The sequence below is a fragment of the Eschrichtius robustus genome, chromosome X, assembly GCF_028021215.1.
Source record: "Eschrichtius robustus isolate mEscRob2 chromosome X, mEscRob2.pri, whole genome shotgun sequence".
In the NCBI taxonomy this organism is placed as follows: Eukaryota; Metazoa; Chordata; class Mammalia; order Artiodactyla; family Eschrichtiidae; genus Eschrichtius; species Eschrichtius robustus.
The window spans coordinates 59,751,657-59,778,693 of NC_090845.1; the positions used below are offsets into that span (position 1 = coordinate 59,751,657).

General features: G+C 37.8%; 1 protein-coding gene across 2 annotated transcripts in view; it reads right to left on the reverse strand.

Annotated features, from left to right (window-relative positions):
- Positions 1 to 27,037, reverse strand: part of OPHN1 (oligophrenin 1) — a 611,104-nt gene that overhangs the window by 289,192 nt on the left and 294,875 nt on the right. For both annotated transcript variants that reach the window (XM_068533583.1, XM_068533582.1), the window contains exon 6: positions 6,361 to 6,462. In XM_068533583.1, the coding sequence (XP_068389684.1) occupies positions 6,361 to 6,462 (102 nt within the window). The remainder of the gene's footprint in view (positions 1 to 6,360; positions 6,463 to 27,037) is intronic.

Consider the following 27,037-nt stretch of genomic DNA (forward strand, 5'->3'; position numbering starts at 1 on the left):
CTTCTCAAACTCTTCCAAAATATTGCAGAGGGAGGAACACTCCCCAACTCATTCTACAAGGCCACCATCACCCTGATACCAAAACCAGACAAAGATGTCACAAAGAAAGAAAACTACAGGCCAATATCACTGATGAACATAGATGCAAAAATCCTCAACAAAATACTAGCAAACAGAATCCAACAGCACATTAAAAGGATCATACACCATGATCAAGTGGGGTTTATCCCAGGAATTCAAGGATTCTTCAATATACGCAAATCAATCAATGTGATACACCATATTAACAAATTGAAGGAGAAAAACCATATGATCATCTCAATAGATGCAGAGAAAGCTTTTGACAAAATTCACCACCCATTTATGATAAAAGCCCTGCAGAAAGTAGGCATAGAGGGAACTTTCCTCAACATAATAAAGGCCATATATGACAAACCCACAGCCAACACCGTCCTCAATGGTGAAAAACTGAAACCATTTCCACTAAGATCAGGAACAAGGCAAGGTTGCCCACTCTCACCACTATTATTCAACATAGTTTTGGAAGTGTTAGCCACAGCAATCAGAGAAGACAAAGAAATAAAAGGAATCCAAATCGGAAAAGAAGAAGTAAAGCTGTCACTATTTGCAGATGACATGATACTATACATAGACAATCCTAAAGATGCTACCAGAAAACTCCTAGAGCTAATCAATGAATTTGGTAAAGTAGCAGGATACAAAATTAATGCACAGAAATATCTTGCATTTCTATACACTAATGACGAAAAATCTGACAGTGAAATTAAGAAAACACTCACATTTACCATTGCAACATAAAGAATAAAATATGTAGGAATAAACCTACCTAAGGAGACAAAAGAGCTGTATGCAGAAAATTATAAGACACTGATGAAAGAAATTAAAGATGATACAAATAGATGGAGAGATATACCATGTTCCTGGATTGGAAGAATCAACATTGTGAAAATGACTCTACTACCCAAAGCAATCTACAGATTCAATGCAATCCCTATCAAACTACCACTGGCATTTTTCACAGAACTAGAACAAAAAATTTCATAATTTGTATGGAAACACAAAAGACCCCGAATAGCCAAAGCAATCTTGAGAACGAAAAATGGAGCTGGGGGAATCAGGCTCCCTGACTTCAGACTATATTACAAAGCTACAGTAATCAAGACAGTTTGGTACTGGCACAAAAACAGAAATATAGATCAATGGAACAGGATAGAAAGCCCAGAGATAAACCCACACACATATGGTCACCTTATCTTTGATAAAGGAGGCAAGAATATACAGTGGAGAAAAGACAGCCTCTTCAATAAGTGGTGCTGGGAAAATTGGACAGATACATGTAAAAGTATGAAATTAGAACACTCCCTGACACCATGCACAAAAATAAACTCAAAATGGGTTAAAGACCTAAGTGTAAGGCCAGACACTATCAAACTCTTAGAGGAAAACATAGGCAGAACACTCTATGACATACATCACAGCAAGATTCTTTTTGACCCAGCTCCCAGAGAAATGGAAATAAGAACACAAATAAACAAATGGGACCTAATGAAACTTAAAAGCTTTTGCACAGCAAAGGAAACCATAAACAAGACCAAAAGACAACCCTCAGAATGGGAGAAAATATTTGCAAATGAAGCAACTGACAAAGGATTAATCTCCAAGATTTACAAGCAGCTCATGCAGCTCAATAACAAAAAAACGAACAACCCAATCCAAAAATGGGCAGAAGACCTAAATAGACATTTCTCCAAAGAAGATATACAGATTGCCAACAGACACATGAAAGAATGCTCAACATCATTAATCATTAGAGAAATGCAAATCAAAACTACAATGAGATATCATCTCACACCGGTCAGAATGGCCATCATCAAAAAATCTAGAAACAATAAATGCTGGAGAGGGTGTGGAGGAAAGGGAACACTCTTGCACTGTTGGTGGGAATGTAAATTGATACAGCCGCTATGGAGAACAGTATGGAGGTTCCTTAAAAAACTACAAATAGAACTACCATATGACCCAGCAATCCCACTACTGGGCATAGACCCTGAGAAAACCATAGTTCAAAAAGAGTCATGTACCAAAATGTTCATTGCAGCTCTATTTACAATAGCCAGGACATGGAAGCAACCTAAATGTGCATTGACAGATGAATGGATAAAGAAGATGTGGCACATATATACAATGGAATATTACTCAGCCATAAAAAGAAATGAAATGGAGGTATTTGTAATGAGGTGGATGGAGTTAGAGTCTGTCATACAGAGTGAAGTAAGTCAGAAAGAGAAAAATAAATACAGTATGCTAACACATATATACGGAATCTAAGGAAAAAAAAAAAAAAAGGCCATGAGGAACCTAGTGGCAAGATGGGAATAAAGACACAGACCTACTAGAGAATGGACTTGAGGATATGGGGAGGGGGTGGGGTGAAATGTGACAGGGTAAGAGAGTGTCATGGACATATATACACTACCAAATGTAAAATAGATAACTAATGGGAAGCAGCCGCATAGCACAGGGAGATCAGCTCGGTGCTTTGTGACCACCTAGAGGGGTGGGATGGGGAGGGTGGGAGGGAGGGAGATGCAAGAGGGAAGAGATATGGGAACATATTGTATGTGTATATCTGATTCACTTTGTTATAAAGCAGAAGCTAACACCCCATTGTAAGGCAACTATACTTCAATAAAGATGTTTAAAAAAAAAAAAAGAATCTAGAGACAGACCTTACACCTTTCATAATAATTAACTCAAAATGGATTACAGAAGTAAATGTAAAACACAAAACTATAAAACTCCTAGAAAATAACATAAGAGAAATTTTAGGTGACCTTGGATTTTGTGATGACTTTTTAGATATAACACCAAAAGCATGATCCATGAAAGAAAATATTGATAAGTTTAATTTCATTAAAATTACAAACTTCTGCTCCGTGAAAATTCTGTTGAGTGAAAAGACAAGCCACAGACTGGAAAAAAAATCTTTGTAAAACATATATCTGATAAAGGACAGGTATCTAAAATATGCAAACAGCTTTTAAGATACAATAATATGAAAACACACAATCCAATTGAAAACGGGCAAAAGATTTGAACAGACACCTCACCAAAGAAGATCTACAGATGGCATATAAAAAGATGTTCTGCAACACATGGCATTAAGAAAATGCAAATTACAAAAGTAATGAGGTTTCACTACACACCTACTAGAATGGCTAGAATCCAAAACATAGACAACATCAAATGCTGGCTAAGGTGTGGAGCGAGAAGAACTCTCATTCACTGATGGCAGAAATAAAAAAAATAGTACAGCCACCTTGGAAGATAATTTGGCAGTTTCTTAAAAAACTAAATATACTTTTACCATGCAGTTCAGTAATTGTGGTCTTTGGTATTTAACTGAATTATTTGAAAAGTTATATACACAAAACCTGCACACAAATGTTTATAGCAGCTTTAATAGTAGTTGACAAAATTTGGAGGATTCCAAGATGTCCTTTGATAGGTGAATAGGTAAACAAATTGTAATACATCCACACAATGAAATATTATTCAGTGCTAAAAAGAAATGAGCTATCAAGCTGTGAAAAGACACAGAAGAACCTTAAATGCACATTTCTAAGTGAAAGAAGCCAATCTGAAAAGGCTACATGCTATATAATTCCAACTATATGACATTCTGGAATAAGCAATAATATGGAAACCATAAAGAGATCACTGGTTGCCAGGGGTCAGCGGGGGTATGGAACGAGGAAGTGATGAATAGGTGGTGCCTAGGGATCTTTAGGGCAGTGAAACTATGTTGTATGATAGTGTATAATGATGGATTCATGTCATTATACATTTATCAAAATCTATAGAATGTGCAACGCATTGGCTCTTCAACTGTATCAAATGTATCTCATAAATGCAAATGTTAATAATAGGGGTAACTGTATGCAGGGGATTAAGAATATATGAGAACTCTCTGTACTTATCATTCAATTTTTCTTTAAATCTAAAACTGCTCTAAAAATAGTCCCAATATTAAAAAAGAAGTGAGTGATCCAAGGTCCCCCAGCTTTGTTTTGATTAGACAAACACAAAGGCTGCATTCTTGCTCATTAGGAAAGCCACCAGGGACATCTAGATACAGCACCAAACTGCTAAGACACTCTAGAAGCTTTCATTGCAAAAGCCTCTAAAAGAATAAAGTTTGGACTGTGTCTGGGCTTCTAAAACCCACAGGTTCAGTAATTCTCTAGGAGGACTCAAAGGACTCCGCATATAGTCATACGCATGGTTAAGATTTATTTCTGTGAAAGGATACAAAGCAAAATCAGCAAAGGGAAAAGATGCATGGGATGAAGTCCAGCTAAAGCCTTCAAGAGTTCTCTCTTAGTGCAGTCACACAGGAAATACTTAATTCCTCCAGCAACAAGTTATGACAACACATATGAAATGTTGTGTACCAGGGAAGCTCATTAGATACTGAGTGCCCTAGGTTTTATATTGGTTGCTGTACACAGGCTCCCTCTGCTGAGCATGTACCAAACTTCTCGACTCCTAGAAGAAAATAAGGTGTTTAGCATAAACCACATTGTTTGTACAGGCAGTCTAGGCACAATGAGTCACTCTTACCACTTAGGGAAATTTTTATATCAGTGTAGGGTACTGTTTACCAGACAAGTTCCCAGAGACCAGCCAAGAGCTAATCTTGTAAGTAGACTTTTCTAAGCATAGAAGTCTTGGGCCAGTTATGTTAACTCTTTTCTGCATAGGAACCCTGGCACAGAATAGAAGGAAAAGGAAGAAAGCAAAATTGTGCAAGAGGAAAATGGCAGATGACCCCAGACTAGTACTTCATTCCAGTTTATGGAAGAGAAGTAGTCCTTCACCTTTCAACACTAACTCCATCTACCACTGAGTCTCTTGACTCATCACCTTCAAGTACCTCACATTCTGTGATGGATACTCACTAAATCAGGTGTCAGGAGATGAGTTTCAGCTTTGCCACAGTCTGTGTGACCGTGGACAAGATGATTTCTAAGCTCGTGTCTATGACTTTATTCAGTTGGGTATCTCTTTTTATACTTGAACCTTCAATATCTCTATCTCTTACTGGATCTTTTATCCAAAACATAGATCCATTCTACCAGGAAATAAGTCTTAATCAGTTAATTCCTGTTTTTCCCTTCCCCAGTGCCACTTTTTCTGACTCAGAACTTCTCCCCTAGATCATCGCAATAGTTTCCTAAACTGGTTTTCTTGCTTCACATCTCTCCTGAATTTAATTCATCCTACAACTTCAGCCAGTTTAAGATTCCTAAAATAGAATTCTACTCATATTGCTTGCACAACCAAAGGCCTTCAATAATTCTTCCAGGGTCAACAGAATTAAAGCAAACTCCTGAGCCTGTTACACCACAATATGTCTACAACTTGCCTGATCCTTTCCTGTCTTTCACTATCCTCTAATAGTAATGCAAATTCCGGTCAAACCTTTAGCCAAACATTGTTTTCCATCCTTGGGGCCACTGCCCTCCACTTGAAAGGTCCATTTCTATATTTCTATCTGTCAAACACTTTACATATAATCATATTACCACCTCAAATTTAGAAGGGCAACATTCTTCCACAAAGGCAATTCTCCACGTCCAAATGTAAGTTTTTTATTCTCCAAATACCTTCCTATCCCTACAAGGACACCACATACACATTACATTATGTAAAAAAAAAATTCTACTTGTATAAGAGTCATGTGTGTTCTCATTTTAGCATCCTAACTGTAAGCTGCAGAAGAGCAGGAAGTACGTCTTACTGTCTTTGTAGTCCTGTTGCAACCAGCATAGTGCCTGGCATGTGGTAGGCGCTCACTGAATAGTGGCTTCTTTGAACTGAAGTCAGTGGAAGTGCCATATAAGCTGTAGTCCCAGTGTGGGACCAAAAAGAAAAAAAAAACCCTACCGTTGGAACACCTCATGGGAAAAAAGTAGATCTACTCCTGATCTATCAAATACAGCACTAGTTTAACTCTATCCTAATATGTAATCTAGAATCAGAAACTTAGAACTGAAAAGGACTCTAGAGATCTTTGAGTACCACTCTTCCTTTGATAGATAGAGAAACCGAGGACAAGAAAGAAATATCTTATCCAAAGTCACACTGTGAGTTTGTGGAGGAGGTGGCTTGAGAACTCAGGGCTCCTGAGTCATTGGCCATGGTTTTATCTGCAAGCACAACTATTATACATGGTTCTCTGCTGAGGCAGGGTATGAGGAAAACCTTGCAATAGGAAGCTGCAACGTACCAAGGCATAGCTGGCAATAGAAGGCAGGGCAGGCTGTTTGAACATACCTCTTGTAACTGAGATTCTTTCTTTTTGGAAGACAAATGTAAGTGCCGATCCAGCAAGGAATAAAACCTCTCTCCATCCTTTTCAAATTTCTTTTTCCGCTCCTAGAGGTGGGAGAGAAGGCACAGATTAACATGTCTACGATTTTAATTCAGTCTGCTCAGAAATGAGAATGAATAACACAGTGTCAGGTTTCATGTGGTCAATCTCTCTAGTTCCCAGGAAGGAAAAAAAAAAAGCAAGAGAGAATTAATTTCTGCATTGGTCTCAGTAATTTCGGCTTCCTCAAACATAACCTTGAAAAATTCCACCTACACAAAGGGTAGTTTCTACTGGTATAGCTAAAGGCTCTGGGAGCTGCTGCTCAGAGAATGGCACTTAAAACGCACCTGTGTGCAGGTTACCTTTTCTTCTCCTCAGTATTTTTCACATGCATTAACTACATTAATTTTTTAAAGGAGAAAGAAGGAACACAATAGTGAACAGTGAATATACCTTTTAAATGTTAATCTACAATGCATTTAGACAGCCAAATAATAAGTAAAATATCTCCAAGGCAACTGGAACCTAAGACTGCCTCTGTGAATGATGAGTTCTTTGATATTGTTCAAGCATTTGAGTATTGCATATTAAAAGATGATGTTAAAGATGAGGAAAAAATCCCAGAAGGTTTAACTGAAAATAAAGAGCTGAAAAGCCTTATGAAGGATGGAGTACTCAGTCGTCACTCTCTTCAAGTATGAAATTTAATTAAGCTCTCTGCCTCTCAGCACGACGAGAAATCACACAGTCTCCAAAGGAGCACTAAGAATACTAGTTTGTCACAGATTAAGGTTAACATTCTGCAATCTTCTCAGCACCACGTTGGGAAATTCACGTAAAAGGCTTGTGTTGTCACATAGGAAATCTAAACTCACTGAGCCCTTACAGTGTGCCAGGTATTAGAAGAAGCAGCACAGGGAACACACAAACAAACAAACAAAAAATACCTCACCCATGGTTTATTTCTAGAGGCAATCTGTTGCTGGGCAAGAAGCCAGCACAGAACTCAGGGATCTCTGATCTGTAAGGAATGTGCTTTTTACCAGAGGGAAAAAAGTAAAAGAAAAGCTAACATTAACTGAGGCATACATCAGGCCAGGCAGTACGTTAGGTACTTACTATTTTTTTTGAATTTTTGAATCTTATATATTTAATTTTTCTACAGCAGGTTCTTATTAGTTATCAATTTTATACATATTACTGTATATATGTCAATCCCAATCTCCCAATTCACCACACCAACACCCCCCAGTCACTTTCCCCCCTTGGCGTCCATAAGTTTGTTCTCTACATCTGTGCCTCTATTTCTGCGCTGCAAACCGGTTCATCTGTACCATTTTTCTAGGTTCCAAAAATATGCGTTAATACACAATATTTGTTTCTCTCTCTTTGACTTACTTAACACTGTATGACAGTCTCTAGATCCATCCACATCTCTACAAATGACCCAATATTGTTCCTTTTTATTGCTGAGTAATATTCCATTGTATATATGTACCACATCTTCTTTATCCATTCATCTGTCGATGGGCATTTAGGTTGCTTTCAGGACCTGGCTATTGTAAATAGTGCTGCAATGAACATTGGGGTGCATGACTCTTTTTGAACTATGGTTTTCTCAGGGTATATGCCCAGTAGTGGGATTGCTGGGTCGTATGGTAGTTCTATTTGTAGTTTTTTAAGGAACCTCCATACTGTTCTCCATAGTGGCTGTATCAATTTACATTCCCACCAACAGTGCAAGAGGGTTCCCTTTTCTCCACACCCTCTCCAGCATTTGTTGTTTGTAGATTTTCTGATGATGCCCATTCTAACTAGTGTGAGGTGATATCTCGTTGTTGTTTTGATTTGCATTTCTCTAATAATTAGTGATGTTGAGCAGCTTTTCATGTGCTTCTTGGCCATCTGTATGTCTTCTTTGGAGAAATGTCTATTTAGGTCTGCTGCCCATTTTTGGATTGGGTTGTTTGTTTTTTTAATATTTAGCTGCATGAGCTGTTTATATATTTTGGAGACTAATCTTTTGTCCGTTGATTCGTTTGCAAATATTTTCTCCTATTCTGAGGGTTGTCTTTTCGTCTTGCTTATGGTTCCCTTTGCTCTGCAAAAGCTTTGAAGTTTCATTAGGTCCCATTTGTTTTTGTTTTTATTTCCATTACTCTATGAGGTGGATCAAAAAAGACCTTGCTGTTATTTATGTCAAAGAGTGTTCTTCCTATATTTTCCTCTAAGACTTTTATAGTGTCCGATCTTACATTTAGGCCTCTTACCCATTTTGAGTTTATTTTTGTGTATGGTGCTAGGGAGTGTTCTAACTTAATTCTTTTCCATGTAGCTGTCCATTTTCCCAGCACCACTTATTGAAGAGACTTTAATTTTTGTCAATTTGATTACTATGTGTCTCAGCGTATTTCCCTTTGGGTTTATCCTGCCTGGGACTCTCTGTGCTTCCTGGACTTGATTGACTATTTCCGATCCCATGTTAGGGATGTTTTTGACTATAATCTCTTCAAATATTTTCTCATGTCCTTTCTCTCTCTCTTCTCCTTCTGGGACCCCTATTATGTGAATGTTGTTGCATTTAATGTTGTCCCAGAGGTCTCTTAGGCTTTCTTCATTTCTTTTCATTCTTTTTTCTTTATTCTGTTCTATAGCTGTGAATTCCACCATTCTGTCTTCCAGGTCATTAATCCGTTCTGCCTCAGTTATTCTGCTACTGATTCCTTCTAGTGTATTTTTCATTTCAGTTATTGTATTGTTCATCTCTGTTTCTTTGCTCTTTTATTCTTCTAGGTCTTTGTTAAACATTTCTTGCATCTTCTCGATCTCTGCCTCCATTCTTTTTCCGAGGTCCTGGATCATATTCACTATCATTATTCTGAATTCTTCTTCTGGAAGGTTTCCTATCTCCACTTCAGTTAGTTGTTTTTCTGGGGTTTTAACTTGTTCCTTCATCTGATACATAGCCCTCTGCCGTTTCATCCTGTCTTTCTGTGAATGTGTTTTTTGTTCCACAGGCTGCAGGATTGTATTTCTTCTTGCTTCTGCTGTCTACTCTGTGGTGGATGAGGCTATCTAAGAGGCTTGTGCAAGTTTTCAGATGGGAGGGACTGGTGGTGGGTAGAGCTGGGTCTTGCTCTGGTGGGCAGAGCTCAGTAAAACTTTAATCTGCTTGTCTGCTGATGGGCGGTGCTGGGTTCCCTCCCTGTTGATTGTTTGGCCTGAGGCAACCCAACACGGTAACCTACCCAGCTCTTTGGTGGGGCTAGTGGTGGAGTCCGGGTGGGCTCACACTAAGGAGTACTTCCCAGAACTTCTGCTGCCAGTGTCCTTGTCCTCAAGGTGAGACACAGCCACCTCTCGCCTCTGCAGGAAACCCTCCAACACCAGCAGGTAGGTCTGGATCAGTCTCCTATGGGGTCACTGCTCCTTACCTTGGGTCCCGATGCACACACTACTTTGTGTGTGCCCTCCAAGAGTGGAGTCTCTGTTTCCCCCAGTCCTGTTGAAGTCCTGCAATCAAATCCCGCTAGCCTTCAAAGTTTGATCTTCTAGGAATTCCTCCTCCCATTGCCGGACCCCCAGGTTGGGAAGCCTGATATGGGGCTCAGAACCTTCACTCCAGTGGGTGGACTTCTGTGGTATAAGTGTTCGCCAGTTTGTGAGTCACCCACCCAGCAGTTATGGGATTTGCTTTTACTCTGATTGCACCCCTCCTACCGTCTCACTGTGGCTTCTCCTTTGTCGTTGGATGTGGGGTATCTTTTTTGATGAGTTCCAGTGTTTTCCTGTCAATGATTGTTCACCAGTTACCTGTGATTCGGGTGCTTTCGCAAGAGGGAGTGAGCGCACGTCCTTCTACTCCGCCATCTTGAACCAATCTCCCATGTTAGGTACTTAAAATCTATGTCTCATTTAGTATTCACAACCCTGAGAAGTACATACTGTAAAGGAAATTAAGGTTCAAAAATGATGAACTAACTTGCTGAAGGTCATATAGCATATAGGTCTGATTTATTCTACATAGTCAAATAGGGCCCAGATGATCATGCAAGAAATTATACTCAGGAGGCTTATGAATAATCAGGGAGCCTTGGCTATAGCCTTAGCCCCAACTCAGATACCAAAACACTGGAGATAGAAAATTTCACACAAAAGATAGTAGGGGAAACTGTTCCTTCAGGTACTGAATCTATTTAAAGTAGCAACTGTTTGAAGAAAGCATGGGAGCCAGAAAATGTCAGCGACTTCTCTAGGAATAAAGTTCTGTGGGTCACTTTCTCCTCCAGTTCCATTTTTAAAATAAAAACTATGAGATAGAATTCATGTATCATAAAATTCACCATTTTAAAGTGGATAATTCATTTTTTAGTATATTAATTAAGTTGCACAACCATCACTGCTATCTGATTCCAGAATATTTCCATCACCTCAAAAAAAAAAAAAACACATACCTATTACTAATCATTCCCTGTTCCTCCCTCCTTCCCCTCAATAACCACGATTTACTTTGTGTCTCTATGAATTTGCCTATTCTAAACATTTCATATAACTGGAATCATACAATATGTGGCCTTTGGTGACTCTCTTCTTACACTAAAAATAATATTTTCAACATTTATCCCTGGTTATTGACTCTTTGCATATACAATTGACCCTTGAATAACATGGGGGTTAGGGACGCCAAACCTCCGTATTGTTGAAAATCTGCATATAATTTAAAGTCCAATGTCCGTACACATGGATCCACCATATCCACAGTTCTGCATCTGCAGATTCAAACAACCACAGATTGCATAGTACTGTAATACTAACTATTGAAAAAATCCACGCATAAGTGGACCCATGCAGTTCAAACCAATGTTGATGAAGGGTCAACTGTATATTCCTTGGAGAAATGTTTATTGAATTATTTTGCCCATTTTTAAATTTGGTTTTATATCTACTTGTCCAAAGAAGACATACAGATGTACAAAAGCACATGAAAAGATTATTTGAGTTGTCTTGGCACTTTCTTGGTAGTGTCCGTTGAAGCATAAACATTTTTAAATTTGTGAAGTCTATCAAACAGGCCTACTTTATTCTATGGTTACTTGTGTTTTGGTGTCATATCTCAGAAACTTGGCTGATCTAAGGTCATGAAGGTTTACACCTATATTTTCGTCTAAGAGTTTTATAATTTTCATTTCTTTTTTTTAACATATTTATGGGAGTATAATTGCTTTACAATGGTGTGTTAGTTTCTGCTTTATAACAAAGTGAATCAGTTATACATATACATATGTTCCCATATCTCTTCCCTCTTGTGACTCCCTCTCTCCCACCCTCCTTATCCCACCCCTCTAGGTGGTCACAAAGCACTGAGCTGATCTCGCTATGTTATGCGGATGCTTCCCACTAGCTATCTATTTTACGTTTGGTAGTGTATAAATGTCCATGCCACTCTCTCACTTTGTCACAGCTTACCCTACCCCCTCCCCATATAATCAAGTCCATTCTCTAGTAGGTCTGTGTCTTTATTCACGTCTTGCCCCAGGTTCTTCATGACCTTTTCTTTTTTTCTTAGATTCCATATATATGTGTTAGCATACTGTATTTGTTTTCCTCTTTCTGACTTACTTCACTCTGTATGACAGACTCTAACTCCATCCACCTCACTACAAATACCTCCATTTCATTTCTTTTTATGGCTGAGTAATATTCCATTGTATATATGTACCACATATTCTTCATCCATTCAACTGTTGATGGACACTTAGGTTGCTTCCATGTCTTGGCTATTGTAAATAGAAATGCAATGAACATTTTGGTACATGACTCTTTTTGAATTATGCTTTTCTCAGGGCATTTACCCAGTAGTGGGATTGCTGGGTCGTATGGTAGTTCTATTTTTAGTTTTTTAAGGAACCTCCATACTGTTCTCCAAGTGGCTGTATCAATTTACATTCCCACCAACAGTGCAAGAGGCTTCCCTTTCCTCCACACCCTCTCCAGCATTTATTGTTTCTAGATTTTTTAATGATGGCCATTTTGACCGGTGTGAGATGATATCTCATTGTAGTTTTGATTTGCATTTCTCTAATGATTAATGATGTTGAGCATTCTTTCATGTGTTTGTTGGCAATCTGTATATCTTCTTTGGAGAAATATCTATTTAGGTCTTCTGCCAATTTTTGGATTGGGTTGTTCGTTTTCTTAATATTGAGCTGCATGAGCTGCTTGTAAATTTTGGAGATTAATCCTTTTTCAGTTGCTTCATTTGCAAATACTTTCTCCCATTCTGAGGGTTTTCTCTTGGTCTTGTTTATGGTTTCCTTTGCTGTGCAAAAGCTTTTAAGGTTCATTAGGTCCCATTTGTTTACTTTTATTTTTATTTCCATTTCTCTCGGTGCTGGGTCAAAAAGGATCTTGCTGTGATTTATGTCATAGAGTGTTCTGCCTACGTATTCCTCTGAGACTTTTATAGTGTCTGGCCTTACATTTAGGTCCTTAATCCATTTTGAGTTTATTTTTCTGTATGGTGTTAGGGAATGTTCTAATTTCATACTTTTACATGAACCTGTCCAGTTTTCCCAGCACCACTTATTGAAGGGCTGTCTTTTCTCCATTGTATATCCTTGACTCTTTGTCATACATTAGTTGACCATATGTCCGTGGGTTTATCTCTGGATTTTCTAATCTGTTCCATTGATCTATATTTCTGTGTCTGTGCCAGTACCATACTGTCTTGATGACTGTAGCTTTGTAGTATAGTCTGAAGTCAGGGAGCCTGATTCCTCCAGCTCCATTTTTCGTTCTCAAGATTGCTTTGGCTATTCGGGGTCTGTTGTGTTTCCATACAAATTGTGAAATTTTTTGTTCTAGTTCTGTGAAAAATGCCAGTGGTAGTTTGATAGGGATTGCATTGAATCTGTAGATTGCTCTGGGTAGTAGAGTCATTTTCACAATGTTGATTCTTCCAATCCAGGAACATGGTATATCTCTCCATCTATTTGTATCATCTTTAATTTCTTTCATCAGTGTCTTATAATTTTCTGCATACTGGTCTTTTGTCTCCTTAGGTAGGTTTATTCCTCGATATTTTGTTCTTTTTGTTGCAATGGTAAATGGGAGTGTTTTCTTAATTTCACTTTCAGATTTTTCATCATTAGTGTATAGGAATGAAAGAGATTTCTGTGCATTAACTTTGTATCCTGCTACTTTACCAAATTCATTGATTAGCTCTAGTAGTTTTCTGGAGCCGTCTTTGGGATTCTTTATGTATAGTATCATGTCATCTGCAAATACTGACAGCTTTACTTCTTCTTTTCCGATTTGGATTCCTTTTATTTCTTTTTCTTCTCTGATTGCTGTGGTTAAAACTTCCAAAACTATGTTGAATAATAGTGCTGAGAGTGGGCAACCTTCTCCTGTTCCTGATCTTAGTGGAATTGGTTTCAGTTTTTCACCATTGAGGACAATGTTGGCTGTGGGTTTGTCATATATGGCCTTTAATATGTTGAGAAAAGTTCCCTCTATGCCTACTTTCTGCAGGGCTTTTACCGTAAATGGGTGTTGAATTGTGTCAAAAGCTTTGTCTTCATCGATTGAGATGATCATATGGGTTTTCTCCTTCAGTTTGTTAATATGCTGTATCACATTGATTGATTTGCGTATATTGAAGAATTCTTACATTCCTGGAATAAACCCCACTTGATCATGGTGTATGATCCTTTTAATGTGCTGTTGGATTCTGTTTGCTAGTATTTTGTTGAGGATTTTTGCATCTATGTTCATCAGTGATATTGACCTGTACTTTTCCTTCTTTGTGACATCTTTGTCTGGTTTTGGTATCAGGGTGATGGTGGCCTCGTACAATGAGTTTGGGACTGTTCCTCCCTCTGCTATATTTTGGAAGAGTTTGAGAAGGATAGGTGTTAGCTCCTCTCTAAATGTTTGATAGAACTTGCCTGTGAAGCCATCTGGTCCTGGGCTTTCGTTTGTTGGAAGATTTTTAATCACAGTTTCAATTTCAGTGCTTGTGATTGGTCTGTTCATATTTTCTATTTCTTCCTGGTTCCGTCTTGGCAGGTTGTGCATTTCTAAGAATTTGTCCATTTCTTCCAGGTTGTCCATTTTATTGGCATAGAGTTGCTTGTCGTAATCTCTCATGATCCTTTGTATTTCTGCAGTGTCAGTTGTTACTTCTCCTTTTGCATTTCTAATTCTATTGATTTGAGTCTTCTCCCTTTTTTCTTGATGAGTCTGGCTAATGGTTTATCAATTTTGTTTATCTTCTCAAACAACCAGCTTTAAGTTTTATTGAACTTTGCTATCGTTTCCTTCACTTCTTTTTCATTTATTTCTGATCTGATCTTTATGATTTTTTTTCCTTCTGCTAACTTTGGGGTTTCTTTGTTCTTCTTTCTCTAATTGCTTTAGGTGCAAAGTTAGGTTGTTTGTATGAGATGTGTCCTGTTTATTAAGGTAGGATTGTATTGCTATAAACTTCCCTCTTAGAACTGCTTTTGCTGCATCCCATAGGTTTTGGGTCATCGTGTCTCCATTGTCATTTGTTTCTAGGTATTTTTTGATTTCCTTTTTGATTTCTTCAGTGATCAGTTGGTTATTAGGCAGTGTATTGTTTAGCCTCTATGTGTTTGTATTTTTTACAGATCTATTCCTGTAATTGATATCTAGTCTCATAGCATTGTGGTCAGAAAAGATACTTGAAATGATTTCAATTTTCTTAAATTTACCAAGGCTTGATTTGTGACCCTAGATATTATCTCTCCTGGAGAATATTCCATGAGCACTTGAGAAGAATGTGTATTCCTTTGTTTTTGGATGGACTGTCCTATAAATACCAATTAAGTGTATCTTGTTTAATGTATCATTTAAAGCTTGTGTGTCCTTATTTATTTTCATTTTGCATGATCTGTCCATTGGTGAAAGTGGGGTGTTAAAGTCCCCTACTATGATTGTGTTATTGTCGATTTCCTCTTTTATGGCTGTTAGTATTTGCCTTATGTAATGAGGTGCTCCTATGTTGGGTGCATAAAGATTTAAAATTGTTATATCTTCTTCTTGGATCGATCCCTTGATCATTGTGTAGTGTCCTTCTTTGTCTCTTGTAATAGTCTTTATTTTAAAGTCTATTTTGTCTGATATGAGAATTGCTACTCCAGCTTTCTTTTGATTTCCATTTGCATGGAATATCTTTTTCCATCCCCTCACTTTCAGTCTCTATGTGTCCCTAGGTCTGAAGTAGGTCTCTTGTGGACAGCATATATACGGGTCTTGTTTTTGTATCCATTCAGCGAGTCTGTGTTTTTCATGGGAGCATTTAATCCATTTGCATTTAAGGTAATTATCGATATGTATGTTCCTATTCCCATTTTCTCAATTGTTTGGGGACTGTTATTGTAGGTCTTTTTCTTCTCTTGTGTTTCCTGCCTAGAGAAGTTCCTTTAGCATTTGTTGTAAAGCTGGATTGGTGGTGCTGAACTCTCTCAGCTTTTGCTTGTCTGTAAAGGTTTAAATTTCTCCATCAAATCTGAATGAGATCCTTGCTGGGTAGAGTAATCAAGGATGTAGGTTTTTCTCCTTCATCACTTTAAATATGTCCTGCCACTCTCTTCTGGCTTGCAGAGTTTCTGCTGAAAGATCAGCTGTTAACCTTATGGGGATTCCCTTGTGTGTTATTTGTCGTTTTTTCCTTGGTGCTTTTAATATGTTTTCTTTGTATTTAATTTTTGATAGTTTGATTAATATGTGTCTTCGCATGTTTCTCCTTGGATTTATCCTGTATGGGACTCTCTGTGCTTCCTGGACTTAATTATTTCCTTTCCCATATTAGGGAAGTTTTCAAGTATAATATCTTCAAATATTTTCTCAGACTCTTTCTTTTTCTCTTCTTCTGGGACCCCTATAATTCGAATGTTGGTGCGTTTAATGTTGCCCCAGCGGTCTCTGAGACTGTCCTCAGTTCTTTTCATTTTTTTTTCTTTATTCTGCTCTGCAGTAGTTATTTCCACTATTTTATCTTCCAGGTCACTTCTCCATTCTTTTGCCTCAGTTATTCTGCTATTGATCCCTTCTAGAGAATTTTTAATTTCATTTATTGTGTTGTTCATCATTGTTTGTTTGCTCTTTAGTTCTCCTAGGTGCTTGTTAAACGTTTCTTGTATTTTCTCTATTCTATTTCTAAGATTTTGGATCATCTTTACTATCATTATTCTGAATTTTTTTTCAGGTAGACTGCCTATTTCCTCTTCATTTATTAGGTCTGGTGGGTTTTTACCTTGCTCCTTCATCTGCTGTGTGTTTCTCTGTCTTCTCATTTTGCTTAACTTACTGTGTTTGGGGTCTCCTTTTCGTAGGCTGCAGGTTCATAGTTTCCATTGTTTTTGGTGTCTGTCCCTAGTGGCTAAGGTTGGTTCAGTGGGTTGTGTAGGCTTCCTGGTTGAGGGGACTAGTGCCTGTGTTCTGATGGATGAGGCTAGATCTTGTCTTTCTGGTGGGCAGGTCCACGTCTGGTGGTGTGTTTTGGGGTGTCTGTGGCCTTATTATGATTTTAGGCAGCCTCTCTGCTAATGGATGGGGCTGTGTTCCTCTCTTGCTAGTTGTTTGGCATAGCGTGTCCAGCACTGTAGCTTGCTGGTCGTTGAGTGAAGCTGGGTCTTGGCGTTGAGATGGAGATCTCTGGGAGATTTTCGCCATTTGATATTACATGGAGCTGGGTGGTCTCTTGTGGACCAGTGTCCTGAAGTTGGCTCTCCCACCTCAGAGGCACAGCAATGACTCCTGGCTGGAGCACCAAGAGCCTTTCATCCACACGGCTCAGAATAAAAGGGAGAAAAATAAGAAAGAAAGAAAGAAAGAAAGAAAGAAAGAAAGAAAGAAAGAAAGAAAGAAAGAAAGAAAGAAAGAAAGAAAGAAAGAAAGAAAGAAAGAAAGAAAGAAAGAAAGAAAGAAAGAAAGAAAGAAAGAAAGAAAGGAAGAAAGAAAGAAAGAAAAAATAAAGTAAAAAAAATAAAACAAAGTTATTAAAATGAAAAATAATTATTAAGAAAAAAATTTTAAAAACTAAAAAAAAAAAAAAAGGATGGACAGAACCCTAAGACAAATGATGAAAGCAAAGCTATACAGACAAAATCACACACAGAAGCATACACATACACACTCACAAAAAGAGAAAAAGGGGAAAAAATAATATATCTTTGCTGCCAAAGTCCACCTCCTCTATTCGGGATGATTCATTGTCTATTCAGGTATTCCACAGATGCTGGGTACATCAAGTTGACTGTGGAGATTTAATCCGCTGCTCCTGAGGCTGCTTTGAGAAATTTTGCTTTCTCTTCTTTGTTCGCACAGCTTCTGGGGTTCAGCTTTGGATTTGAACCCGCCTCTGCATGTAGGTCGCCTGAGGGTGTCTGTTTTCACTCAGACAGGACAGGGTTAAAGGAGCAGCTGATTCGGGGGCTCTGGCTCACTCATGCCTGGGGGAGGGAGGGGTACCGGTGCGGGGCAAGCCTGCGGCGGCAGAGGCCAACATGACATTGCACCAGTCTGAGGTGCGCCGTGCGTTCTCCCAGGGAAGTTGTCCCTGGATCACGGGACCCTGGTAGTGGTGGGCTGCACAGGCTCCCAGGAGGGGCAGTGTGGATAGTGACCTGTGTTTGCTCACAAGCTTCTTGGTGGATGCAGAAGCAGCCTTAGCGTCTCATGCCCGTCTCTGGGGTCCGCGCTGATAGCCGCGACTCGCGCCCGTCTCTGGAGCTCCTTTAAGCAGCGCTCTTAATCCCCTCTCCTCACGCACTGTGAAACAAAGAGGCAAGAAAAATTCTCTTGCCTCTTTGGCAGCTCCGGACTTTTTCCCGGACTCCCTCCCGGCTAGCCGTGGCGCATTAGCCCCCTTCAGGCTGTGTTCACGCAGCTAACCCCAGTCCTCTCCCTGGGATCTGACTGAAGCCGGAGCCTCAGCTCCCAGCCCCCACCTGCCCCGGTGGGGGAGACGACAAGCCTCTCGGGCTGGTGAGTGCTGGTCGGTGCCGATCCTCTGTGCGGGAATCTCTCTGCTTTGCCTTCTGCGCCCCTATTGCTGGCTCTCCTCCATGGCTCTGAAGCTTCCCCTCTCCACCACCTGCAGTCTCCACCCACGAAGGGGCTTCCTAGTGTGTGGAAACCTTTCCTCCTTCACAGCTCCCTCCCACTGGTGCAGGTCCCGTCCCTATTTTTTGTCTCTGTTTTTTCTTTTTTCTTTTGCCCTACCCAGGTACGTGGGGGAGTTTCTTGCCTTTTGGGAGGTCTGAGTTCTTCTGCCAGCGTTCAATATGTGTTCTATAGGAGCAATTCCACATGTAGATGTATTTCTAATGTATCTGTGGGGAGGAAGGTGATCTCCATGTCTTACTCTTCCGCCATCTTGAAGCTCTAATCCAATTTTCAGTTCTAATTTTTTTAACATAGTATGATCTAGGGCTCCATCTTCATTCTTTTGCATGTGAATATCCAGTAGACTTAGCATCATTTGTTCAAAAGATCATTCTTTCCCATTCAGTTGTTTTGCCATCCTCGTAAAATATCAATTAGCCATAAATGTATACATTTATTTCTGGACTCTCAGTTCTATTCTATTGATCTATAAGTCTATCTTTATGTTAGCACCACACTGTGTTGATTACTATAGGTTTGTGGTAAGTTTTAAAATTAAAACTTGTGAATCTTTTTCCAAATTTCTTTTTCCATTTGGTTCTTTCTATGTGGATTTTAAGGTCACCATATCAATTTGTACAAAATGGTCAGCTGATATTTTACTAGAGATTTGCATTGAATCTATAGATATTTTGTATTACCATCTTAAAAATATTGTCTTCCAATTCATGAACATGGAACTTCTTTCTATTTAGAGGTCCTCCTTAATTTCTTCCAATGATGTTTTGTACTTTTTAGTGTACAAGTCTTGAACTTATTTTGTTAAATTTATGCCTCAGTACTTTACTCTTTTTGATACTACTGTAAATGGGATTGTTTTCTTACTTTAGTTTTCAGGTTATTCATTAATAGTGTATAGAAATACAATGTATTTTTGTATATTGATTTTGTATCTTGCAACCTCGTTGTACTCCTTTATTAGTTCTAACTGTGTGTGTGTGCACATGTGCGTGTATGTCTGTGTATTCCTTAGGATTTTCTATATACAAGATAAAGTAATCTGCAAATAGAGATAGTATTACCTCTTCAGACAGAGAACGACAAATACTGTATGATACTCTTTATACATGGAATGTAAAAAATAAAACAAAGTAGTGAATATAACAAAAAGGAAATAGACTCACAGATATAGAGAACAAACTAGTGATTAGCAGTGGGGAGAGGGGAGGGGGAGCGGTAATATAGGGGTATGAGGTTAAGAAGTACAAACTATTATGTATAAAGTAAGCTACTCAGATATATTGTACACCACTGGAAATATAGCCAATTTTTATAATAACTATAAATGAGGCATAACCCTTAAAAATTGTGAATCACTATATTGTACACCTGTAACATATAATATTGTAATTCAAATATACTTCAGTTAAATAAAGAAGAACTTTCATTTCAGGGTCAATTTGACTGCAAGTGCGAAGTGTAATAGAGGCTCTAATCAAGAATCACTTCTATACTCAGGTCAAAATGCTGCATTAAGACAGTTCTGGACTGATGAATAAGGGAAAGATCTACTATGTTGAAAAGACACATTTGCCAAGCAGGATGTGATGCTCTTCAATATATGTTATTTAATTGAAATATTCATATCTACCCTGAATGCTAGGTTTAATTTCTTAACTTCTAATATTGAATAGAAATTTATACAGAATCACAGACAGAAGAGAGGAATCAGAGCCTGGGGACTTGATTGCATCATTACACGCATAATGCTCACATGACCACTTAAGTAGCATTCAAGGTTAAGACATTTTTTAAAACTCTTTTGTTATTCAAATAATCATCTAGTTCCATGTAGTAAGTTAAGACAAGCAGCAATCCCCAGTCCTCTTTCTCCTACTTCCTCTTTCCCAGAAGCAACCACTTTCATCTCTTTAAGCCAATTATACTAGAATTTCCTTCCAAATTTCTAGTATCTCAAAATAAATGTTTTATTGCTGTTATTAATTTTTAAGTTTTATGCATTAACTATTAGCATATTTATCAGTAAAGAAGATGAGAATTTAGCTCCCTTTCCTCTCACCATCTCATTACCACAACCACCACCTTTGCTCCCCTACCCAAACACACTTCCTCATACTTCCAATATACTCTTATTATAATTTTGGTTTGATTCATATTAAGTACTCATATTCATTATTATGACTATCTAAATACTATTTATAACTGATACATATAATGGAATATGAGTAATCTTACTTTATTGTACAATTTTTATATAACCTAAAGGTGCCTATTACCTTTTCTGTTTTCCTTTATTTGGTTGGTAATTTTCAATGCACTTAGAACTAAATCTCTAATTCTACTCCAGTTCTCTAAATCTCCTCTCAAAATGTCCATTCATATCATTTCATTTCAATATCAACTGGAACCTTCTGGTAGCTCTAACCTGAAATTTTTGCCTTTTATGCATAGTTCCTGGTTGTCATTTTGGAACATCCTTCCACATTCATCCTGGTGTATTCCATTTGAACCTCTAATATGTTGGTATACTTTTCCCCCAATATTTCCTGTTTTCATTTTCCTTTCATTGCTCCCTTGTTATGTTGAACCCATTCACATGTAGCTTTCTAGAAAAGGGTACATATGTCAGTTTTTGAGACCTTCAATATCTAAAAATTTCTTTATCCTCCTATTTGATTGGTATTTTAGCTAAATATAGAATTATAGATTGGCAGGATTGAGTCTTGGTTCCAGAGATTTTGATGATGTCAGATTTCCTGAAGATGTCTTTAAGTAAAAGTCTATCTCCATCCATCTTGGTGGGTACTTGGAGGACCCTTTAAATCCTCAGATTCAGCTCTTTCAGTTCTGAGAAAATCCTTTCAGTCGTTTCATGTATAACTTCCTCCCCACTATTTTATCGTTACACACTTCCTTTTATTTTGACCTCCTAAGACAGGACTTTTACTTCTCTATTTTGTTTTTAATCCTCCATATTTTCCACTTTTTGACCTACTTTAAAATTTTTTTCTTAACGTTCCCTTCCAAACTTTCTAGTGAGTTATTAATTTTTCCTATCATTTTTTTTTTAATTTCTAAACGTTCTTACTCATTCCCTGTTATACACATGGAGTTCATGATTAAGATGCAGTCATCTACTTGAAAATATTAAAATATTAAATATTGAATTTATATATTTAATTATTTTATATTACATTGAAATATAGTTGATTAACAATGTTGTCTTAGTTTCTCTTTTTTCCTTTCTTTTTTAAAATCTTTATTGGCGTATAATTGCTCTACAATGGTGTGTTAGTTTCTGCTTTATAAGGGGGTGAATCAGCTATACATATAAATATATCCACATATCTCTTCCTTCTTGCATCTCCCTCCCTCCCACACTGCCTATCCCAGCCTACTAGGTGGTCACAAAGCACAGAGCTCATCTCCCTCTGCTATGCAGCTGCTTCCCACTAGCTGTCGGTTTTATATTTGGTAGTTTATATATGTCCATGCCACTCTCTCACATTGTCCCAGCTTACCCTTTCCCCCCCAACGTGCCCTCAAGTCCATCCTCTAGTCAGTCTGCATCTTTATTCCTGTCCTGCCCCTGGTTCTTCATGACCATTTTCTCTTTTTATTTTTTTTAGGCTCCATACATATGTGTTAGCATACAGTGTTTATTTTTCTCTTTCTAACTTACGTCACTCTGTATGACAGACTCTAGGTCCACCCACCTCATTACAAATAATTCAGTTTCGTTTTTTTTTTATAGCTGAGTAATATTCCATTGTATATATGTGCCACTTCTTTATCCACTCATCTGTCAGTGGACACTTAGGTTGCTTCCATGTCCTGGCTATTGTAAATAGAGCTGAAATGAACATTGTGGTACATGACTCTTCTTGAATTATGGTTTTCTTAGGGTATATGCGCAGTAGTGGGATTGCTGGCTCGTATGGTAGTTCTATTTTTAGTTTTTTAAGGAACCTCCATACTGTTCTCCATAGTGGCTGTATCAATTTACATTCCGACCAACAGTGCAAGATGGTTCCCTGTTCTCCACACCCGCTCCAGCATTTATTGTTTGTAGATTTTTTGATGATGGCCATTCTCACAGGTGCGAGGTGATACCACATTGTAGTTTTGATTTACATTTCTCTAATGATTAGTGATGTTGAGCGTTCTTTCATGTGTTCGTTGGCAATCTGTATATCTTCTTTGGAGAAATGTCTATGTAGGTCTTCTGCCCATTTTTGGATTTCGTTGGTTGTTTTTTTGATATTGAACGGCATGAGCTGTTTGTATATTTGGTATATTAATCCTTTCTCTGTTGATTCATTTGCAAATATTTTCTCCCATTCTGAGGGTTGTCTTTTCATCTTTATGGTTTCCTTTGTTGTGCAAAAGCTTTTAACTTTCATTAGGTCCCATTTCTTTATTTTTATTTTTACTTCCATTTCTCTAGGAGGTGGTTCAAAAAGGATCTTGCTGTGATTTATGTCATAGTGTTCTGTCTATGTTTTCCTCTATGAGTTTGACAGTGTCTGGCCTACATTTAGGGCTTTAATCCATTTTGAGGTTATTTTTCTGTATGGTGTTACAGAGTGTTCTAATTTCATTCTTTTACATGTAGCTGTCCAGTTTTCCCAGCACCACTTATTAAAGAGGCTGTTTTTTCTCCACTGTATATTCTTGCCTCCTTTATCAAAGATAAGGTGACCATAGGTGCATGGGTTTATCTCTGGGCTTTCTATCCTGTTCCATTGATCTATATTTCTGTTCTTCTGCCAGTACCATACTGTCTTGATTACTGTAGCTTTGTAGTATAGTCTGAAGTCAGGGAGCCTGATTCTTCCATCTCCGTTTTTCTTTCTCAATATTGCTTTGGCTATTCGGGGTCTTTTGTGTTTCCATACAAATTGTGAAATTTTTTGTTCTAGTTCTGTGAAAAATGCCAGTGGTAGTTTGATAGCGATTGCAATGAAACTGTAGATTGCTTTGGGTAGTAGAGTCATTTTCACAATGTTGATTCTTCCAATCCAAGAACATGGTATATCTCTCCATCTATTTGTACCATCTTTAATTTCTTTCATCAGTGTCTTACAATTTTCTGCACACAGGTCTTTTGTCTCCTCAGGTAGGTTTATTCCTAGATATTTTATTCTTTTTCTTGCAATGGTAAATGGCAGTGTTTTCTTAATTTCACTTTCAGATTTTTCATCATTAGTGTACAGGAATGCTAGAGATTTCTGTGCATTAAGTTTGTATCCTGCTACTTTACCAAATTCATTGATTAGCTCTAGTGGTTTTCTGGTGGCAGCTTTACGATTCTTTATGTATAGTATCATGTCATCTGCAAACAGTGACAGCTTTACTTCCTCTTTTCTGATTTGGTTTCCTTTTATTTTTTTTCTTCTCTGAGTCCTGTGGCTAAAACTTCCAAAACTACATTGAATAATAGTGGTGAGAGTGGGCAACCTTGTCTTCTTCCTGATAATAATGGAAATGGTTTCAGTTTTTCACCATTGACAACGATGTTGGCTGTGGGTTTGTCATATATGGCCTTCATTATGCTGAGGAAAGGTCCCTCTATGCCTACTTTCTGGAGGGATTTTATCATAAATGGGTGTTGAATTTTGTCGAAAGCTTTCTCTGCATCTATTGAGATGATCATATGGTTTTTCTCCTTCAATTTGTTAATACGGTGTATCACGTTGATTGATTTGCATATATTGAAGAATGCTTGCATTCCTGGAATAAACCCCACTTGATCATGGTGTATGGTCCTTCTAATGTGCTGTTGGATTCTGTTTGCTAGTATTTTGTTGAGGATTTTTGCATCTATGTTCATCAGTGATATTGGCCTGTAGTTTTCTTTCTTTGTGACATCTTTGTCTGGTTTTGGTATCAGGGTGATGGTGGCCTCGTAGAATGAGTTTGGGAGTGTTCCTCCCTCTGCAATATTTTGGAAGAGTTTGAGAAGGATAGGTGTTAGCTCTTCTCTAAATGTTTGATAGAATTCACCTGTGAAGCCATCTGGTCCTGGGCTTTTGTTTGTTGGAAGATTTTTAATCACAGTTTCAATTTCAGTGCTTGTGATTGGTCTGTTCACATTTTCTATTTCATCCTGCCCCCCTGGTTCAGTCTCGGCAGGTTGTGCATTTCTAAGAATCTGTCCATTTCTTCCAAGTTGTCCATTTTTTTGGCATATAGTTGCTTGTACTACTCCCTCATGATCCTTTGTATTTCTGCAGTGTCAGTTGTTACTTCTCCTTTTTCATTTCTAGATCTATTGACTGCAGTCTTCTTCCTTTTCTTCTTGATGAGTCTGGCTAATGGTTTCTCAATTTTGCTTATCTTCTCAAAGAACCAGCTTTTAGTTTTACTGATCTTTACTATTATTTCCATCATTTCTTTTTCATTTATTTCTAATCTGACTTTTATGATTTCTTTCCTTCTGCTAACTTTGGGGGCTTTTTTGTTCTTCTTTCTATAATTGCTTTAGGTGTAAGGTTAGGTTGTTTATTTGAGATGTTTCTTGTTTCTTAAGGTAGGATTATATTGCTATAAACTTCCCTCTTATAACTGCTTTTGTTGCATCCCATAGGTTTTGGGTTGTCGTGTTTTCATTGTCATTTGTTTCTATGTATTTTTTCATTTCCTCTTTGATTTCTTCAGTGATCCCTTAGTTATTAAGTAGTGTATTGTTTAGCCTCCATGTGTTTGTATTTTATAAATATTTTCCTGTAATTGATATCTAGTCTCATAGCGTTTTGGTTGGAAAAGATCCTTGATACGATTTCAATTTTCTGAAATTTTCCACGGCTTGATTTGTGACCCAAGATATGATCTATCCTGGAGAATGTTCCATGAGCACTTCAGAAGAATGTGTATTCTGTTGTTTTGGGATGGAATGTCTTACAAATATCAATTAAGTCCATCTTGTTTAATGTATCATTTAAAGCTTCTATTTACTTATTCATTTCCATTTCGGATGATCTGTCCATTGGAGAAAGTGGGCTGTTATAGTCCCCTGCTATTATTGTGTTCCTGTTGATTTCCCGTTTTATGGTTGTTAGCATTTTCCTTATGTATTGAGGTGTTCCTATGTTGGGTGCATAAATATTACAATTTTTATATCTTCTTCGTGGTTTGATCCCTTGATCATTATGTATTGTCCTTCTTTGTCTCGTGTAATAGTCTTTGTTTTAAGGTCTGTTTTGTCTGATATAAGAATTGCTACTCCAGCTTTCTTTTGCTTTCCATTTGCATGGAATATCTTTTTCCATCCCCTCACTTTCAGTCTGTATGTGTCCCTAGGTGTGAAGTGGGTCTCTTGTAGACAGTATATATACGGGTCTTGTTTTTTTATCCATTCAGCCAGTCTATGTCTTTTAATTGGAGCATTTAATCCATTTACATTTAACGTAATTATCAATATGTATGTTCCTATTCCCATTTTCTTAATTGTTTTGGGTTTGTTATTGTAGGTCTTTTCCTTCTGTTGTTTTCCCTGACTAGAGAAGTTTCTTTAGCATTTGTTGTACAGCTGGGTTGGTGGTGCTGAATTCTCTTAGCTTTTGCTTGTCTGTAAAGCTTTTAATTTCTCCATCAAATCTGAATGAGATCCTTGCTGGGTAGAGTAATCTTGGTTGTAGGTTTTTCCCTTTCATCACTTTAAATATGTCCTGCCACTGACTTCTTGCTTGCAGAGTTTCTGCTGACACATCAGCTGTTAACCTTATGGGGTTTCCCTTGTATGTTATTTGTTGTTTTTCCCTTGCTGCTTTTAATATTTTTTCTTTGTATTTAATTTTTGATAGTTTGATTAATATGTGTCTTGGTGGGTTTCTCCTTGGATTTGCCCTGTATGGGACTCTCTGCACTTCCTGGACTTGATTGAATATTTCCTTTCCCATATTAGGCGAGTTTTCAACTATAATCTCTTCAAATATTTTCTCAGACCCTTTCTTTTTCATTTCTTCTTCGGGGACCCCTATAATTCGAATGTTGGTGAGTTTAAAGTTGTCCAAGAGGTCTCTGAGACTGTGCTCAATTCTTTTCATTCTTTTTTGTTTATTCTGCTCTGCAGTATTTATTTCCACTCTTTAATCTTCCAGTTCACTTCTCCGTTCTTCTTCCTCATTTATTCTGCTATTGATTACCTCTAGAGAATTTTTTATGTCATTTCTTGTGTTGTTCATCATTGTTTGTTTGCTCTTAATTCTTCTAGGTCCTTGTTAAACGTTTCTTGTATTTTCTTCATTCTATTTCCAAGATTTTGTATCTTCTTTACTATCATTACTCTCAATTCTTTTTCAGGTAGACTGCCTATTTCCTCTTCATTTATTAGGTCTGGTGGGTTTTTACCTTGCTCCTTCATCTGCTGTGTGTTTCTCTGTCTTCTCATTTTGCTTAACTCACTGTGTTTGGGGTCTCCTTTTCACAGGCTGCAGGTCTGTAGTTCCCATTGTTTTCGTTGTCTGCCCCCAGTGGCTA